Source organism: Chenopodium quinoa, unplaced genomic scaffold (genome assembly GCF_001683475.1).
Source record: "Chenopodium quinoa cultivar QQ74 unplaced genomic scaffold, ASM168347v1, whole genome shotgun sequence".
NCBI lineage: Eukaryota > Viridiplantae > Streptophyta > Magnoliopsida > Caryophyllales > Amaranthaceae > Chenopodium > Chenopodium quinoa.
Genome location: NW_018743616.1, coordinates 924,618 through 943,150, shown reverse-complemented (window position 1 = coordinate 943,150; position 18,533 = coordinate 924,618). Strand labels below are relative to the sequence as shown.

At 34.3% G+C, this 18,533-nt stretch overlaps 1 protein-coding gene across 1 annotated transcript; it reads right to left on the bottom strand.

Moving 5' to 3' along the window:
* Positions 1-14,114: 14,114 nt before the first annotated feature.
* LOC110682981 (metacaspase-5-like) lies at positions 14,115-18,319 on the bottom strand. The gene is made up of 2 exons (XM_021859319.1): positions 17,670-18,319; positions 14,115-15,258 (listed from the first exon to the last, which is right to left on the bottom strand). The coding sequence occupies exons 1-2, from the start codon at positions 18,013-18,015 to the stop codon at positions 14,354-14,356; spliced, it is 1,251 nt and encodes a 416-aa protein (XP_021715011.1). The 5' UTR covers positions 18,016-18,319; the 3' UTR covers positions 14,115-14,353.
* Positions 18,320-18,533: the final 214 nt, after the last annotated feature.

The window sequence follows — 18,533 nt, the reverse complement described above, 5'->3', positions numbered from 1 at the left end:
TTAGTTTTCTGAGTTAGTTTAAAAAGTTCAAATTCTCCTCGTGGGATCGACCCTTACTTATCCTTTTACTAGTTATTAATATTTTTGAAGGTCTAAGTTAGGTAAATAATTAATTAATTTTATACGGCAAACGACACGTATCACATGTGCACTTTTGGATCAATATACATACATCAAGTTAGCCCTAAAACTGTTTAATCTACGTTGGTCGATTATTAGTGCACAATCAAATCAATTATTGGTGATCACTTGAATTAAAATCATATTAGCCTATAATAAAATTATGGGTTTTTCTAAGCTATACCCCTAAGGTAGTCGAGTTTCTAAGTTGTACCCATGCTTTTTCAAGTTTCTAAGTCGTGCCCTTCAACTGTTTATCAATACTAAAATGTACCCTTATTAGTTGTTTAAAAGTTAGTTGAGAGTGTGATTTCGTGGCTTCAGTTTTTGTTATTAGGGTTGCGGTGACGAATATTTCTTTCTCCTATCATTTCCTTACCTTTTATCATCTTTTTATTAAATTTATACTTAACTTTAGGTGACGTGGAAGTCCCAAAGAGGGTACCATTCATTAATGGTAGTGAGTTGAGGGGCACAACTTAGAAATTTGAAAAAGTATGGGTACAGCTTAGAAACTCGATTACCTTAGGGGCATAGCTTAAAAAAACCCTAAAATTATTAATTATCTTATTAGGCGTGATTTCAAGTACAAATTCCCTTTAAACCTCCAAGAAGGGGCGTGATAAAGTAATAAAAATCAATCATGAATAATCAAGCAATATATAATTAATTGACACAACAATCATCATTATAATATCATCAAAACATCATTAAAAGTAAGATCCTAGGCATGATACTAAATGGATTAATAACAAATCCTAGCATGTCACTAATAATAATCATGATCAAAGCATTTACCTAAACATGATACTAAAAATTACAAAAACATCCTAACACTACAAGAAATAAGCCTATTTCCGACGGACATCTTCGACGGACATGATATTCCGTCGGAAATCCCGTATATTCCGACGGATTTATATTCGGTCGGAATATTAATTTTCCGGCGGAAATAAAATCCGTCGGAAATTTCCGACGAATTATTCCTTCAAAACATAAAATTCCGACAGAATTAAATCTGTTGGAAATTTTCGACGGAATATTAAATAAATAAATAAATAAACAAAGCCTACAAAACCCTAAAAAACCCGGATTACCCCCTCCCCTTTTATTTCTCATTTCTCTCTCCTCTCCTCTTCTCTACGCCTCTCTGCTCCTTCTCTCTCCTCTCTTCTCCTTCTTCTTTTCCGTTTCTCTTACCTTTCTCCATCACCTTTCTCCTTATTTTCTTTCCTTTCTCTTTCCTTTCTCCTTCTTCTCTTTCCTCTTCATTTTCGTTCTCTGTTTGTTCTTGTTTTTTTTTTCTTTCTAGAAATTTTCGACAACAATTACTATGGGGTTTCGGGTTTTCGTCAACAAGCAAATAATTATGGTGTTTATGATCAAATTCGATCATGAAAACTCTAGATCTAGAGGTTTCATGATCGAATTTGGCCGTATTAAACCAAATTCGATGAGAAATTAACATCCAATTTCGGTGTTAAGGTATGTTTTCTTGATTTTAATTTTCTTTCTCTTTTTTTTTTTTGCTTTTTTATGGTAATTGTTGGGTTGTAATTGTGGTTTTCGTAGTAGTGGTGGTTGTGGTTGTGATTGTTTTTTTTTTTGTTGTAAATTTTCGGCGATAGTGGTGGTTGTGGTTTCTCTTTTTTTTTTTTTTTTGGTTAATTTCCGGCAATAGTGGTGGTTGTGGTTTGGGGGTGTTTGGGTGGTAGATCTGGATTTAGGTTGGTTAGGGTTAAGTGGGGGGGTTAATGTGGTGGGTGTTGTTCGGTTAGGCTGGGTGGTTGGGTGGTTCGGTTAGGGTGGTTGGGTGGTTCGGTTAGGGTGGGGGTACTGGGTTGTGGTGGTGGGTTAAGTGAGGTGGGTTAAGGTGGGGGTATTGGGTGGGTACGGTTTTAGGTGGGGTGGTGGTGGGTGGGTATGGTTGGTGGGTGGAGATGGGGTTAGTTGTGGTGGTCTAGTGGGGTAGGGTTTGGGTGGGGTGGTCTAGCTGGGTGGGTTGGTCTGGGTGGGTTTGAGGTGGCTAGGGCTGGTGGTGGGTTCAGGTAATGTGGGTGGGTGGGTTCAGGCTAGGGCTGGTAGTGTGGGCTGGTGGTGGGGGTGGTGGGTGGGGCTGTTTTTTTTTATTATTATTAAAAATTCCGATGAAAATTTCCGTCAGAAGGAAGTAGATTCCGACGGAATATTCCGTCGGAAGAGGTAAATTCCAACGGAATCTTTTTCGTCGGAAAATTGCGACGTACTGTCAATTAAAGTAAAAAACAGCGCCGACAGAAATAAATCCGTCGGAAACTAGCCTTCCGACGGAAATTTCGTCGAAAAAGGTCGAATTTCCGACAAAGTGTTTTACGACAGACTCATTCCGACGGAATTCTGTCGGAAGGCTAGTTTCCGACGATTCCAACGGATTTTTTCCGTCGGAATCAAGCTGTTTTCTTGTAGTGTAACATGATACTAGAAATTATAATAACATCCTAACATGATACTAGAAATTTAAAAATAATATTCTAAACATGATTTCTACTCCAAACAAAAATAATAATGAGGGTAATCGAATTACACACGTTGATGTTCCTTCCTTCTTGCTATTAAAACAATAAACACGTTAGTAACTTCAAGAAAGATTAAATCAACAAAGTTAATAAATTAAATAATAATTGAAATATATGTTTGGGACCAAACCCTCAAAATTATCAACCTTTCACGTCGAGGTCAAAGGCAACGTCGAGAAAGGTAAGGTGTATTCAAATCTCGCAAAAGAGGTATTGTGACTGATTGGGGAAAGTATAAAGGATGTGTTTAGGCTAGGCTAAGAATATGAAAAATCAAGAGAGAGAATATTAGAAAGGGTATTGATGATGATTTTTGGTGATTGAAAATGGGTTGATACGACCTCTATTTATAGGGAAAAAAGAGAGTCAAAGCATCAAAAAAGAGTCAGAATTCAAATCGGACTAAAAGAAGTCTCATCGCGGCGCAATGGAACTATTACGGCGCAATGGCTTTGTCGCTCTGCAATGGTTTGAAAAAGATAGAATTCGTGTGGAATCCGATTTCCACTCGGATTGGGTCAATCGAATTTCTACATGATGAAAGGAATCCAATCTATCTCTGTAGTGTGAGAAACTTAGAGTATGAGGAACCATCTAAACTTTAGGATATTGAAGTAGTGAAGGACTTTTTAGATGTGTTTTCAGAAGAGATTCCAGGTATGCCACCAAAAAGAACCACATATTTTACCATAGAATTAGTACCTAAAACAACACCTATATATCTCTAAGGCACCATACAGGATGGCACCTGCAGAGATGAGTGAGTTAAAGGGACAATTACAGGATTTGTTGGAGAAGGGGTACATAAAACCAAGTGCATCACCATGGGGAGCTCCTATATTGTTTGTGAAGAAGAAGGATGGTAGCATGAGGATATGCATCGATTATAGGGAGTTAAACAAGGTAACCATCAAGAACAAATACCTTTTGCCTTGGATAGATGACTTGTTTGACCAGTTGAAAGGTGCGGCAGTATTTTCTAAGATTGATTTGAGGTCTGGATATCATCAACTACGAATTGCGGAAGAGGACATTCCGAAAACGACATTTAGGATGAGGTATGGACACTATGAGTTTACAGTAATGCCTTTTGGGTTAACAAATGCACCTGCAATCTTTATGGACTTGATGAATAGAGTGTTTCAACCTTTCCTAGACCAATTCGTTGTAGTGTTTATTGATGACATTTTGGTTTATTCAAAGGATAAGGAGGACCACGCAGAGCATTTGAGATCAGTGTTAGCTACTTTAAAGACTAACCAGTTGTATGCCAAATCCTCGAAGTGTGATTTTTGGTTGAAGAAGGTAGCATTTTTGGGACATTTTCTATCTAAGGAAGGAGAGGAAGTAGACCAAGCAAAGATTGAAGATGTGAAGGGGTGGCCTACACCTAAGAATGTGTCAGATATTCGAAGTTTCCTAGGCCTAGCTGGATAGTACAGGAGATTTGTGAAGGACTTTTCAAAGATAGCTAGACCTATAACTTCGTTGATGAAGAAGGAATCTAAGTTCATATGGAGTGATAAGTGTGAGGAAGCGTTTCAAACCTTGGTAAAGAGCTTGACAACAACATTAGTGTTAACCTTACCTGATGGGAGTGGTTCTTATGATGTGTATAGTGATGCATCTAAGAATGGACTTGGATGTGTTTTGATGCAGTAGGGGAAGGTGATTGCTTATGCATCGAGACAATTGAAGAAACACAAAGTTAACTACCCTACTCATGATCTAGAACTTGCAACGATAGTGTTTGCGTTGAAAATATGTAGACATTATTTGTATGGAGTGAAATGTAGGATATTCACAAACCATAAGAGTTTGAAGTACCTTTTCACGCAATCAACATTGAACATGAGACAACGTAGGTGGTTAGAGTTCTTAAATGACTATGACTTAGACATTTAATACCACGAAGGTAAAGCGAACATAGTCACGGATGCTTTGAGTCGTAAAGCAACTCATGGAGTGAACGCTTTGGTAGTGGCAGATGAGCTTTGTAGAGAAATGAGTAAGTTAAACCTCAAGGTAGTACCACATGGAACGTTGAAAGGTATGCTTAATAATTTGAGTATCCAACTAAAAATATTCGATGAGATTAAGAATAACCAAGTAGGGGATGTGAAATTAGATCGCATAAAGGAGAAGAGCAAGCAAGGGAAGGCGACTAATTTCAAAATCCATGATGATGGTAGTATTCTATTTAAGGGGAAATGGTGTGTGCCACAAAAGTGTGAGGAGTTAAAGAAGAAGTTGATGGAAGAAGGACACAATACACCCTATTCAATACACCCAGGAGGAGATAAGCTTTATAAGGATTTGAAAAAGGTGTATTGGTGGACTAGGATGAAGTTAGAAGTGGCGAACTTTGTAGCTAAATGTCAAACCCTTCAAATGGTTAAGATAGAGCACAAAAGACCACAGGAAACAGTGCAACCACTCGAGATCCCAGCATGGAAGTGGGATTTCATCTTGATGGATTTTGTTACTACTTTACCTAAGTCGAAGAATGGAAATGATACTATTTTGGTTGTGGTGGATAGACTTACCAAATCGGCAATGTTTATACCAATGAAGGAGACTTGGAAAATGGAACAACTTGCAAAAGCTTACATTAATAATGTTGTGAGACTACATGGAGTTCCTAAGGATATCGTTTCAGATAGAGATTCTAGGTTTCTTTCAAAATTATGGAAAAGTGTTCAGGAAAACTTTGTTACAACATTGAAGATAAGTACAACATTTCATCCTGCAACGGATGGACAATCTAAGAGAACTATCCAAACCTTGGAAGATATGTTAAGGTCATGTGTTTTAGATTACCAAGGAGGATGGAAAGATAGTTTAGACTTGGTAGAATTCTCTTACAACAATAGTTACCATGTAAGTATTGGCATGGCACCATTAGAGGTCTTGTATGGAAGGATATGTAAAAGTCCACTGTGTTAGAGTGACATAAGTGGGACAATAATTCTAGGTCCTCAATCGATAGAAGAAACCACGAAACAAGTGAGAGAAATCCAAGCTAAGATTCAAGCTGCTCAAGACAGGCAAAAGAGTTACGCAGATTTGAAGCGTAGGGAAGAGGAATTTGAATTTGGTGACAAAGTATGACTTAAGATATCACCAATGAAATGAGTCATAAGATTTGGAAAGAAGGGGAAATTGAGTCCGAAGTACATTGGGCCATATGAGATTTTGCATAGGATAGGTAAGGTTGCTTATAGATTGGTATTGCCTATGGACCTTAGTAAGGTACATGATGTGTTTCATGTTTCTCAGTTGAGAGGGTACGTCCCTGACAAGTAGCATGTTTTACAACCTGAAACCATAAAACTAGACCAAAGCCTAACCTATGAAGAAAGACTTGTAAAGATTCTTGATAATAAAGTGCATAGTACATGCAAGAAGGATGTAAAGATAGTGAAGGTTTTGTGGTCGAATCAAGAAACTGAGGAAGCGACATGGGAAGCTGAGGATGAAATGAGAAAGAAGTACCCAGAGTTGTTTGAGGTTAGTTGAGTTACGGGGTCGTAACTCGTTTTCTTTAAAGGGGGTAGAATGCGGTAGAATTTTGTGCTTTTTACCTTCATTTCAAGCATTTTTGTGCATTTTTAGTATATTTTGCACAATTTTATACAAATTTTAGAAAGAAAGAGAACAAGAACAAGAAAGGTTACAAAAAGTACAGTAACTATAAGTATCAAGGAAAATTTTTACTAAGTGGGTGAAAAAGTGCAATTTTAAGCAAATTTTGAACAAAGTTTTTATTATTTTTGTGCTTAAGTTTTGAGGACAAAACTTATTTTAAGGGGGCTAAATTGTAAACTCTATAATTTTATAATATTATATATATAATTATTTATTTTACTTATAAATTAAAATGATTTATTTCATTTTAAATGAATTAATTATTTAAATATAAAATAAGTGTATAAAATAATATGAGTTATTAATTGGGGCAATAAAGTATTTTAATTTGGGTGAACATCAATTAAATTGTTGGATCAACTTGTTGGGAATCAAAGAGTTCTTAAGAGCCCAGCAAGTTGGCCTCAAAGGAGAGTTCAAGGAGGAGTAGGATTAGTAATGATAGTTTGATAAATAAGTATTTTTGTTTTTAAAAGGGGATATAAATACCCCAAACACTCAAAGAATTTCACACTCAAGTATCGAATTGTCAGATTTTACAAAATCCCAAACTTTTCCTTTTATTTTTCTCTCCCTTTTCCTATCTTTTTGTCCCCTCTTTCCCATGCCTCTCTCTTACCTCTCTTCCTCACAGCCGACGACCACCACCAGCCACGCCGGTGACCAGCGGCATCCACCAGAGGCGGTCGTCCCTTCTCCCTCTCTCCTCCTCCTTGCGGTTTGGTAAAAGGAAAAAAACAAAAAAATAAAAAAATAAAAAACTTTTTTTTCCTAATTTAATTTCTAGCTTTTTTTTAATTAATTCCAAGCCTGATTTTAATTATATTTTGATGTTGATTTTGGGTACTTAATGTTGTTAATTTATTCCTATAATATTAAGTTTTTAATTTAATCAAAAACCCCTAATTTACAAACCCTAGAATTTGAGAATTTAAAGTTTATGATTAGAGTTTGATTCTAGGTTGTTGTGGTTGTTAAATTAATGATTAGAACATGTTTTTAATGAGTTTAAAGCCCTCAATTAATGCTGAAATTAATTATGCACACTACTTTTTAATTATTATGTTAGGGTTTGATTACCCATAAAAGGGAAAACGAACGTTATTAATGATTTAAATATGATTTCCTAGTCTATTAGTGATATTTTTTATTAAATAATTATGCTGGAATTTTATTTAAGTCATGAAAACTAAGTATTTTTGATAGGATTGTAAAGTACCCACTTAAATAAAAGGTTTTAAGGCTTTTACAACATTAAATTGGGTTAATTAGTGAGGTTTACAGTATATAATAGTTGCTGGAAATTTGTGAGAATATTTTTGTTTATCGGAAGCTTTGAGCTAAGTGATTTCTAGCGAGTGTGGCTGATTTAATTAGACATTATTCAAGGTATGTATGCGCATAAGAATATTTATGTATGCGTAGTATCATGGTATGATTGTAAAGTATGTTTCAAGTGATGGATTTGTAGCATGTTTGGTTGATTATATGCTTGGAATTGATGTTGGTTGATCATAAATTATTATGCAAGCATGTGTACATATTATTTGAGGCATGATACAAGTTGAATGTGTATGAATCATGGAAGTATGTTTTATTTTCAAGTATCAAGGAAGCATGAATTTAATAAACCTTGCTTATGTATGTTTAAAAGAGCTTAAGTTAGAATTATTGAGCATGATTCATCATTTTATTTCTCACCCATTTATTATTGGAGTTGAGTCAAGAGTTAGTTTAATTACTTACTCACTCATGTAAGTTGAGATTGAGTCAATGAAGTTTATTAGTCCATCGATTTTATGCACCAAGGTAGTAATAGTGCAGTTTTGTGTACAAAACTAGGCAAGGAACCTTAATTAAAATAAATAGTATGTGCTCACTAACTAATTCAAAAATGAAATGGAAGTATGTGTTGATTGTTATTATGTTTGTTCTTGATTGATTGGTTGGAGTCATCACGAGTTAAATTGGTAAATCACGTAAAGTGTAAGAGGATACGCACCAAAACTCTTGGAACGTATACACCTTGAGTATGAACACATGGGGGGGAGTTATGTGACTTTATATTTGATCATAGATTCTACAGGGGTACAAGACGTTGTACTTTCTTTTATTATTAATGCGTTGGAATTCCGTCACAAGGTGACATAGTAGGTGCCAATTGAGGTAGCTCCTTAATTGGAAGCTCGATATTTAAAAGGGCTATTTTTACTTTTTTTTTTAAGGAAGGAAACCCGTTCGATGCGTAATCCAAAGCTTTTTATTAATAATTAATATTGTTAGTTGTGAGTCAAAGGTAAGTTGACTTGTGAATTGTTTAGCGAGAATGTTTTAATTATTTATTGATGCTAGGATATTCATGTTAGTGTGGTGCATATGTACTCAGCTTTTGCTGATTTGTACTTTTGTGTTTGTGTTTGGCTTTCCTTTGGATTGACCCTATTATGACCCATGGTGAGCAGAGGGAATAAAGAGAAAGTGACAGGTACTTGAAACATGAAGAGCATGAAGGGAATAAATGCAGAGAGTTACTTGTTATGCTTTCTTAGTTTTATATTTTGAATTGTTGATTTATTACTCGTTGACTAACATTGATATGCTTTATTTAAGTTGGTTTTTAAAGGGTCGTGTTTATATTGGTTCCTACTTGTGAGCGTTTTATTTTACCTGTATTTTGAGGTTGTGAACTCAAGTTTTATTTTGAAAAGTTGGTTTTTAGTTTTAGACTTTCGCTGTGTGACTTTGAAAATAGTCTTAGCCGCTATATCGGTGGCGCTAATATTTTGGTTATTTCCTAAAATGAGTTCTATTTAGAGCAAAAAGAGTATTTTAAAAGGAGGAAATTTTCAGGGTATTACATATTAATGAATAAAGAATTATTATCTTCTAATATATGTTGATGTAGGATCAAAAGTAAGTGCATTTGTTGTCTTATATTTCTTTTTATAATCATTATCCATATTTAAAGTTTTTCTCTATCATCTAATTGTCCAAGTACTCAACCTATGTAATGACGTTTGAGATTTGGTATCATCGTAAGTGTGCAAACCACACGGGCATCATCGCTTTCTTGAATGGTCTTAGCATCCGAATCACTTGTTTTGGCCTTGTCGCAAGTTTACTAGTTGTTGAGAAGCTCCGACAAATGTTGTGACCATTGCCACGATTGGCGTTCGACGTCGACAAACACCTTCCGACGTCGACGGCTAACAGCTTCCGTCGTCGACACCAACTTTCGTCCGTCGTTAACGATACCAGCTTTCGATGTCGACGACAAGCATCTGCCGTCGACGAATACCTTTCGATGTCGACAATCAGCTTTCGACGTCGACGAACAAATTCCAATGCATCATCAACACTGACATGACAACAACTTAAGGTTACATATGAACAAATTATGACATTAGAAAAAGACAACGACAAAGGCGTCAAGAGTCAAGACACAAGACAACGACACTAACATCGAATTGGATGCAAAGTCAAAACTGAGTATAATTTTCCTAGTTTTCGCCGTGCTCCAATTAAGAAAATGGGGGGCTATTGTTATGAGGCAATTTTGTATGACCGTTGACCAACGTTGACGACTAACGATCAAGAAACATAAGAACAAGTCAAAGTTGTTGTAAGTACTCCTACGATCAAGGAGGGGATATTTCCCAACAGGAAGAAGTCAATTGAAGTCGTTATACATATGAATACTCAAAATAGTCCACATTCATTGGAAGACTTGATCAAGAATCAACCACCATCTCTTACTTATATGGAGGACACCCCCGACTACTCTCCAACAACTTACCTAACGCCTTATAAATAGAGGTACCTTCCTCATAAACCATGCCTATTCTACGTACAACTACCTTGCCACATGAATTACTAGCTACAAATCCTAAGTCTTTCCTCTAATATACTTCCTCTGTTTCTTTTTAGTTGACATATTTCTTTAGTCACGTTTGCCAATGCACAAATTCAATCATTAATATTTTTAATTATCGATTATCAAAAATTATAAAAAGTTGATATTTTGAAAATATGCATTGTGACGAATCTAACAAGACCCCACATAACTATATTTTTCATTGCGCATAAATTACAAAATACGGTTAAAAGAAAGTATGTGAATAGTGCTAAAATCAAAACGTTTTAATAAAAAAATGAAGATAGTATAATCCTAGAGCATTATTGTCCATGTAGGCATTCCACTATAGAAATGCATACCAAGCTTATTATCATTCGCAGCCTTGTTTATATATTCATGCTCCTATCAATGCCATTGTTCTTATCCTTACTACAATTTCCACATGTATAATCCACTAGCTAATCTACTATAATTTATCCCAAGTCATATGCTTGTATACACGAAAAACCCTCTGACATGCCATACAAATAGTACACCAACTAGGCAACAAAAGCCGCTAGTTACTCCTTCGATTGTCGCATTGTACACATTCTAATCTCCTTTCTTTCTGACTCTCTTGTATTCTTTTTCTTATGTCTTTACACTATCAATTATCTTGGATTTGTGGATTCATTGTTACCTGCGGTTTTTACCTATCTTTATCGAGATTTTTCGTGTTACCATATTGATCTCACCTCTCTTTTTATTTTCCGTCATTTATATTTCGCATTCAACACTCTTTATTTTAATTTAGTTATTCCGTAGCCCATATACCCACATCATATCTTAAGTGCAAAATTTAGCATAAACAATAGTCTAATAAGATTTTGTTGATTGATACTCATTATTTTTATAATACCAAGGACAAAATGATGGTGGATGCAATGGATTATACGCAAAAGCCTTAGTTTTAATGAGTAGTATATTCAAGTTTATAACCCTGATAAACAATTTATGTATCAATGGGTAGTTATATAATTGACATATAACCTGGTTACTGGCATTAGTTTGGTGTTAAAATCTACTTTTTCTCTCCTCTTTCAATCTTTGTTTTTTATGGCAAAATAGAGAACCAACGAACAAAATTTATTGATCGGAGGAGGAAAATTAAAGCTCACCTATCCATTGGGAATAATATTTCCCTATATTCCTCTATGTGTTTTTAGAATTTTGTTTAATGTCAACAACATAGTGGTGTTGGTGTTGGTAAATTTGAAACGGCTTGAAGAAGAAGATGAAGGTGAGTAAGGATTGGAGGAAAAATAAGAAGATGCGTGGGAGGGAAAAGGGGGATGAAGAAGATGAAGGTATGTAGGTGCGCGGGGAAGAAGAAGATGAACAGGAGAAAGGAAGAAAAAGAAGAAGGAAGAAACGAATGTTAACCCCATTTCATCAAATACAACTGGCAAAGCAGTGTATATTTGATTTGAAATTTAGCATGCACGAAAATCTAGACAACTTATTTATGATAGTGTCATTTGATAAACGAGAAACTTGTATCAACGTTACAATTCAGGGCTCTCCTAGTTTCAACAACTATACCAAAACTTCTTAATTATTTTTGAAATAATGTACATAGTATTTGTTACTATGTATAATTTAACTTCTTTACCGTACTTACAGTATTATGTATAACATTTGATCATAATCAATAAATATAACCACGTTTATTAATAGTCAAGATTTCCGTTAAACAAATGTATCCTACTCGTATCAAGCTATCATTATTTTTTAAAAAAAAAAATCTCCTAAAGTATGATCCTATTATCCTAATTCCTAACATGATACGGAGATAGTCGTGTGTATAATGTGAACACAGAACACATAATTTACTTCTCCAAAATATCATCATTACTGAAATAAATTTATTGTTATTGGACAAGGATATTAAGAAATTTAGCTTCATTTCCTTTACTTTTACAGGTTTGATAAATTTAGATTAAATAAGATAAGGATTGATAAGTTCAAATTAGTAAGTGTAAATTCCAATAAGTTTTAACACAAATTATTGCGTCACTCCAGCTTGATCAAATGTTTCGTCAGTCCAGCGGGTTTTTGCTTTATACCAATGATCGCTCCCATCGGCGGCGTTGTTATTAGCGGTGATATCGTCGACGGCTAGAAATTTGTTGATTGTTGATTATATTTGTCCATGATTTATGCTTGAATTGGCTTGATAATTGCTTGAGATTCTCAGATATTTCAAAAAAATATCCAAAAAAATCGATTTGAGGCTTTCTTGTGTGATGTATAATTGTTGAAATTGATTGTCCTATGTGATTGTATGTTGAATTGTGAGCGTTTTGATAACAAATGCATGTATTTTGGTTGAGAAATGAGCATGTTATGTTATACCCACGAGCTTAGTACGAGACCTTTTATGGTGGTTCCGCCATTGTTGACCTTTTAATTATTTTTATAAAATAAATTCTATTGTCTAGATTATATCATCTATAATAAGTTGGATGATATCATTTATAAGTTGGATGATATGCTCTATAAGTTGGATGATATCCTCTATTAAAGGATGTGATATTATGTATATCAGCCAACAAAAGAAACATATTAACTAACAAATGAAGCATATTAGCCAACAAAAGGAACATATCAGCCAATAAAAGATAGATATCAGCTAACAGATTGATTATTGAACATATCAGCCAACAAAAGGATGAAATCAGCAAACAAAAGCAACAGGTAAGCCAATATATTTTACATATGCTCTATCAAATAATATATATCCTCCAACAAACTTTACGTATCCTATATTAAGTAACACATATCCTCCAATAATTTGTACATATCCTCTATCAAATACTACATATCCTCCATCAAATACTACATATCCTTTAATGAACTATACGTATCCTCTATCAACTAACACATATCCTCCACCAAATACTAAATCATATCCTCTAACAAATTTTACGTATCCTCTATCAAAGATAAATTGTACATATCCTCTATTAAATACTACATATCCTATAACAAACAATATATATCCTGCAACAAATTTTACGTATCCTTTATCAAATAACACATATTCTTCAATAAGTTGTATATATCCTCTATCAAATAATACATATCCTATATCAAATACTGCATATCATATATAATTGACGCACGGATTGTTTGATGCGGCTTGCCGCACCCAATACCTTCTCTAAGTTCTAATGATTCAATAAACATAAATAATGCGGTATGAAATATAGGTTGATAAGTTTATATGTAGTACTTCCTTCGTTTCATATTAGATGACACATTTCATTTAGGCACGTTTATCAATGCATACTTTATAATGCAAATATACTTTATTACATGTTAGAAAAAATTATAAAAATTTGATGTTTAAAAAATAGATGTTGATACGACTCTTACAAGACCCCACATCACTATGTTTTTTCTCAATAAGTTATGTGAATTGTACACAAAATCAAACTGTGTCGTCTAATTTGAAACGGAGAAAGTATAAGATAAAAGCTAATAAGATAAGTGAAACTCGGGAAATATGAACACTACATAAGAAACTCTGCTGCTATAATGTTAGTATCAACTATCAAGTGTAATCTATAATATAGTTTGGACAAGTTTTTTTTTTTTTAATTGATTTAAATTAAGTTTTGTCATTTTAAACTACATTTAACTGATTCCATTTAATATTTTTACATATTAAATTTCTTCCCCATTCCTTCAACCTCCCACCATTAGTCCATTACCAACAATGCACTTCATAGATAGTTCTTCCTCGAGCTTAAATCAATGAAACTTACTCCAGTATATGTCCCAGTTTGATGTCCATCACATTGAAAAAAGGTCAGTTCCTCAAGCAAATAACAGTCCATAAGTCTTCATAGCGAAGCCACATTGATTCAAAATGAGAAACCATACTCGTACACTGAACAAGAAATATTCCCACATTTTGGGTAGAACCTTTTTTATAAATATTCCCACATTCACAACAAGACTGGTTCCGGCCAACAATTTCATAACTGAACGATAAATATTACACTCTCCACAAATGTAACAGTACATACTTAAAGAAACAGCAAGGCAATCTAAAGCAAAAACACCGTTTCAGTTTATGCTATAATGTCATACCAATATAGCAGACATCAGACCAGGCCAAGAACAATAATTAGCAGACAAAGGGAGCTTCAACATAGTCATCAGTACAATAAAGTCCAGGACGTTGAGTAAATCCTTGACGCTTGAGCAAATTCCTAGCCTTCGTCACAATCTCATCGTTCCTAATGTCTCCATCAGACTCCCTCAGTATAGTTTGAATCGAGTTGCTGAAAGCACCATAAGCTTCACTGTCTCTCCCAGAAGGGCTAGCATCAGCAGAAGTCTGGTCTGTCTGACAGCCACTGAGAAGTATCCCATTTCTAGGTAAACTCCGCTTGTTTTCACCTGCATACACCTCCTCTTTCCTCTCAACTTTAGCATCCTGTGCAGGTTTAGCATAGTCATCGTCCTTTTCATCAAGCTTCTGCTTAAAAAACTCCATTGCGAGTCCACCAACAGCAGCTATAATATCCCCGGTGCTCCCTTCTCCTCCATGAATCTTGTTGAGGATGACTTTCATGAACTTCTTGACCTTGGGACTAGAATCCTCCCCGAACATGTCAAAGAGGGTAGGTCGGATTTTCCCAACATCGATGTCATCTTTCCCAGTCTTATCTTTGAGCATTTCAATGAGGGTAGAAAGGGGAAGAGATCGACTTTTCACATAGCCACGATGACCTTCGTAATTATCTTCTTCAACTACCCTGTACTCAGGTTCATAGTCCCTACTGTGATGATGAGGGAGATGGATCCCACGAGATTCAATAGCATCAGAAACAGTCTCCCTCACCTTACTCTTCAAGAAACCAGATAGGCTGAATCCTGATGAGCTACTATGGCCTTGATTAGACTGTGTACTTTCTCCTATCTGCTCTTTAGCACCACTAATCAGGCCACCACTGTGGCATGAATCCGAGACTATTGTGATCCGGCAACCATCTGGGACTTGGCACACCAATTCCTTAAAGTCTTCATCTGCTCGAAATGAAATTGAAATTAAGCAGCAAGTAATTAAGGATTTGTGATACGACCATGAAAATAAGAAGTTCGTTGCAACACAAAATTGAAGTCATAAAACAATGTTTGATTTGATAAATTAACTAGTCATCAGTAAATGTAAACGTAAACAAGTAAACCTGTATCAAAATTTCAAGGAAATCATGTTCAAAGTTTACCACATAGCATACAAAAACTAGTTTTAGCAGCATCACATCTTGAATTCTTAAGGTACAATATTTAAGAAATAAGTTGATTAGGGATCATAATTCAGAATTTCGGATCCTAATGTCAATATGTAAATTCAATTCTGCAGGACAATCAAATTTCAGTGAGTAAGACAAGAGCTTACAAGACCAGAAGTTAAATAGAAAAAACATACAGGTAACCATAGACTTTCTTCAAGAAAAGATTAGAAAGCTAAGCAGACTTTTATATAGCAAATTTCGGTAGAACAGAACATTGAATTCAAAATCTATGTCCAGCAGCATCCTCACTCTGAATCAGGAGTTCTATTCAGATCAAGATTTTATGGTTTGCGACTTATGAGTAGGTACATGGCAAGTGTATACCATATCAAACTAGTCCTTGTTTACCCTCACAATATATAGTGTATAGCATATCTTAAATCATCTTCATTTTTACTCTCTTTTTTATCGGCTATAATCCATATAAAGTCATTTCAACTTAATCTCTTTTTTCTATATATCACATATTGATAATGCAATTCAAGAATTGGCCAGTTCAACAAAATTATAATTTAGGGGACATAGAAAAGTAGTTAGCTGTATTCTAGACTTAAAATTCTTTTAGCCTAATCTAATCATGTTAGCAAAAATGACAATCATTCCATGTGTAACTATACCTAATATGACTTCATATTCTATTACAGAAACGCTGTCTTCAGAAGCCAAGGCACAAATACACAGTGACCCTATTCACAAGTTATACAAGTATTTTTATTTTTATTTTTTGTCACATTTTCCCTTTTGTATCAGAATTGATTGATTGCCGAGTAATTGTTCATGAAACCAAGTTTAGCACTCCTTTAAATTACATCTACACACGCCTAGGTAGAAGCATTGGTTCTAGTTCGGGTTCCACTTAGCATTCCTTTAATTGTCACTATGATAGCGTAATTTAATTTAGTTCTCATTTAATTAAGGGTTCGTTTGGTATCGCTGCGATTTTCTGATTTTTAGTTTTTTGTTTTTTAAAATCATAAGAAATATGTCATATAATGAATAAAAAATTAGTCAAACTTATTAATATCATGATAATTTTGAAAAGTGACAATAGAAAAGTGGAAACACCTTTTTTTTGTTTCCAGTTTTTGGTTTTTTGTTTTTTAAAAAAAAAAACAGAAAATTAAAAATAAAAAACGATGTTAAACAATCCCTAAAGTGTAGGCTCAAAGTTGTAAAAATGTCATAGAGATGCAGGGAGCAGCATTTTCTGGAAGCTTACTGAAAAAACAACAACAATGCAGCTCAAGATTCAGTTCTTCTTCTTGAATAGCTTTTTAGTGCACGATCAGATTTGTAACATATCACAAGTAGCAGCATTTTAACAATAATGTTTGATAAACAATTAAGCAACCCAACAATTAGGTGCTACTTCTTGGCTACTTGCCGTCAATCAAACTATTTTCTACCCTTTCTAAAGGTCGAACTTCCTAGAAAAGGTAACTTCTTACCTTTAATCAAACGACCACTTAAAAGTTTAGAACCCGTGAACTAGGTGCTTTTGTACAAATTCTAAAGTCCTAACTTTTAAAATGCTAAAATCAACCCCACCCACACCCCAAATTTCAGGCTTCAATTAATTTTGACCAATTGGAATAAGCATATTGCATATACTGATATACCAGGAATAATTTAATGATCCCAATTGGAACCAGGGGAATATCTGTAAAGGAATTGGAATCAAACCACGAGGTTCCATCCTTCTATGGGTTGATCGCGTAACGATTCCAAACCATTTTCATTTTGAATTAAAAGAATACGGAATTTTCATTTTCGATTCAGAATATTCGTTTAAATTCAAATGAAAATTGTTTAGAACCTCAATTCAAAACAAACAATAGAATCTTGTACATACAATAAATTTGCAAACCCAGTTTGAAGGATCAATTAAATTACTGAAAATTTTATTCTAATCTCACAAACATTCATTTTCCCCTGTTTTTCACATTCACCAATTGGAAAAAAATTAAAAATAAAAAACTAAAGTATAATAATCAACCAAAAACACAAACTCCGATAATCAAGCAACATTCCAAAAAAGTCAACGCAACACATTGAGTCAAATTCAATCAAATTACACAAATCAAACATCTAAAATGAATTTTTTTTTTATAAAAAAAAAAAAAAGAAAAAAAAAAAGATTACCTGTAATAAGATTCATATCAGAAGGAACAATGCACTCATCAAAACCGGTATCATCATGTTCACCGGTTTCAGCCGGTAAACGAGTACCATGACCACTATAATGAACAAAAAGATAATCACCAGGTTCAGCAGATCGAACCAGATTTTGAAGAGCACGTCGTATATTTTTACCGGTTGGTTCGGTATATGACCGGTCAGTATCAATCAAAATCGTAATATCTTCTTCTTCAAAACCATAACGATTGATCAAACATTCATGCATTTTTTTTACATCGTTTATGCATCCTTTTAGCTCTGCTTTTGTTCCTGGGTAATTGATTCCTATTAACACTGCTTTTTTCCCCATTTTTTTGAAAAAAGATTTGATTTTTATTTTTTGATTTTTCTGGGTTGCTCTGAGAATGGTGGGTTTGGTTTGGTGGGGGTGGATGATTGATTGATTATTTGTGGGATTTTGATGATTATTTTTTGAGGGGTTAAATAGGTGTGCTAAAATTATTCTGTTGACCACATTTTTTAATTTTAATTTTTTTTATTTAATGGTTTTTTGTGTCATTGATGGCTGTAAAGGAATTGTTTTATTAATATGAATGCTGAGGGAAAACGTTGTTTTTGTTCTTATTGACCAAATTTAACAGACGTGTTAATTACTGTAATTATTAACACTTAAACATCAAAATTGATTTATTTTCTATAAAAGTTTTCATATTAACGTGTTGTAACTTCAATTTTTGTTATTTCCTATAACCTTCCACAATTTATTTTTTTTAAAAAGGTTCCAAAGAACAAAAATAATAAAGGATAATACATTATGTTAACGTTGTAAGTTTTGTAAAACAGGCAAAGCTACATCTACCTACAGGG

Excerpts from the sequence above, each read along its gene's own strand:
- LOC110682981 (XM_021859319.1), bottom strand. The coding sequence starts at position 18,015 with ATGGGGAAAAAAGCAGTGTTAATAGGAATCAATTACCCAGGAACAAAA. Across the intron at positions 15,259-17,669 it reads TGATATGAATCTTATTACAG|ATGAAGACTTTAAGGAATTG; the intron begins GTAATCTTTTTT and ends CATTTCGAGCAG.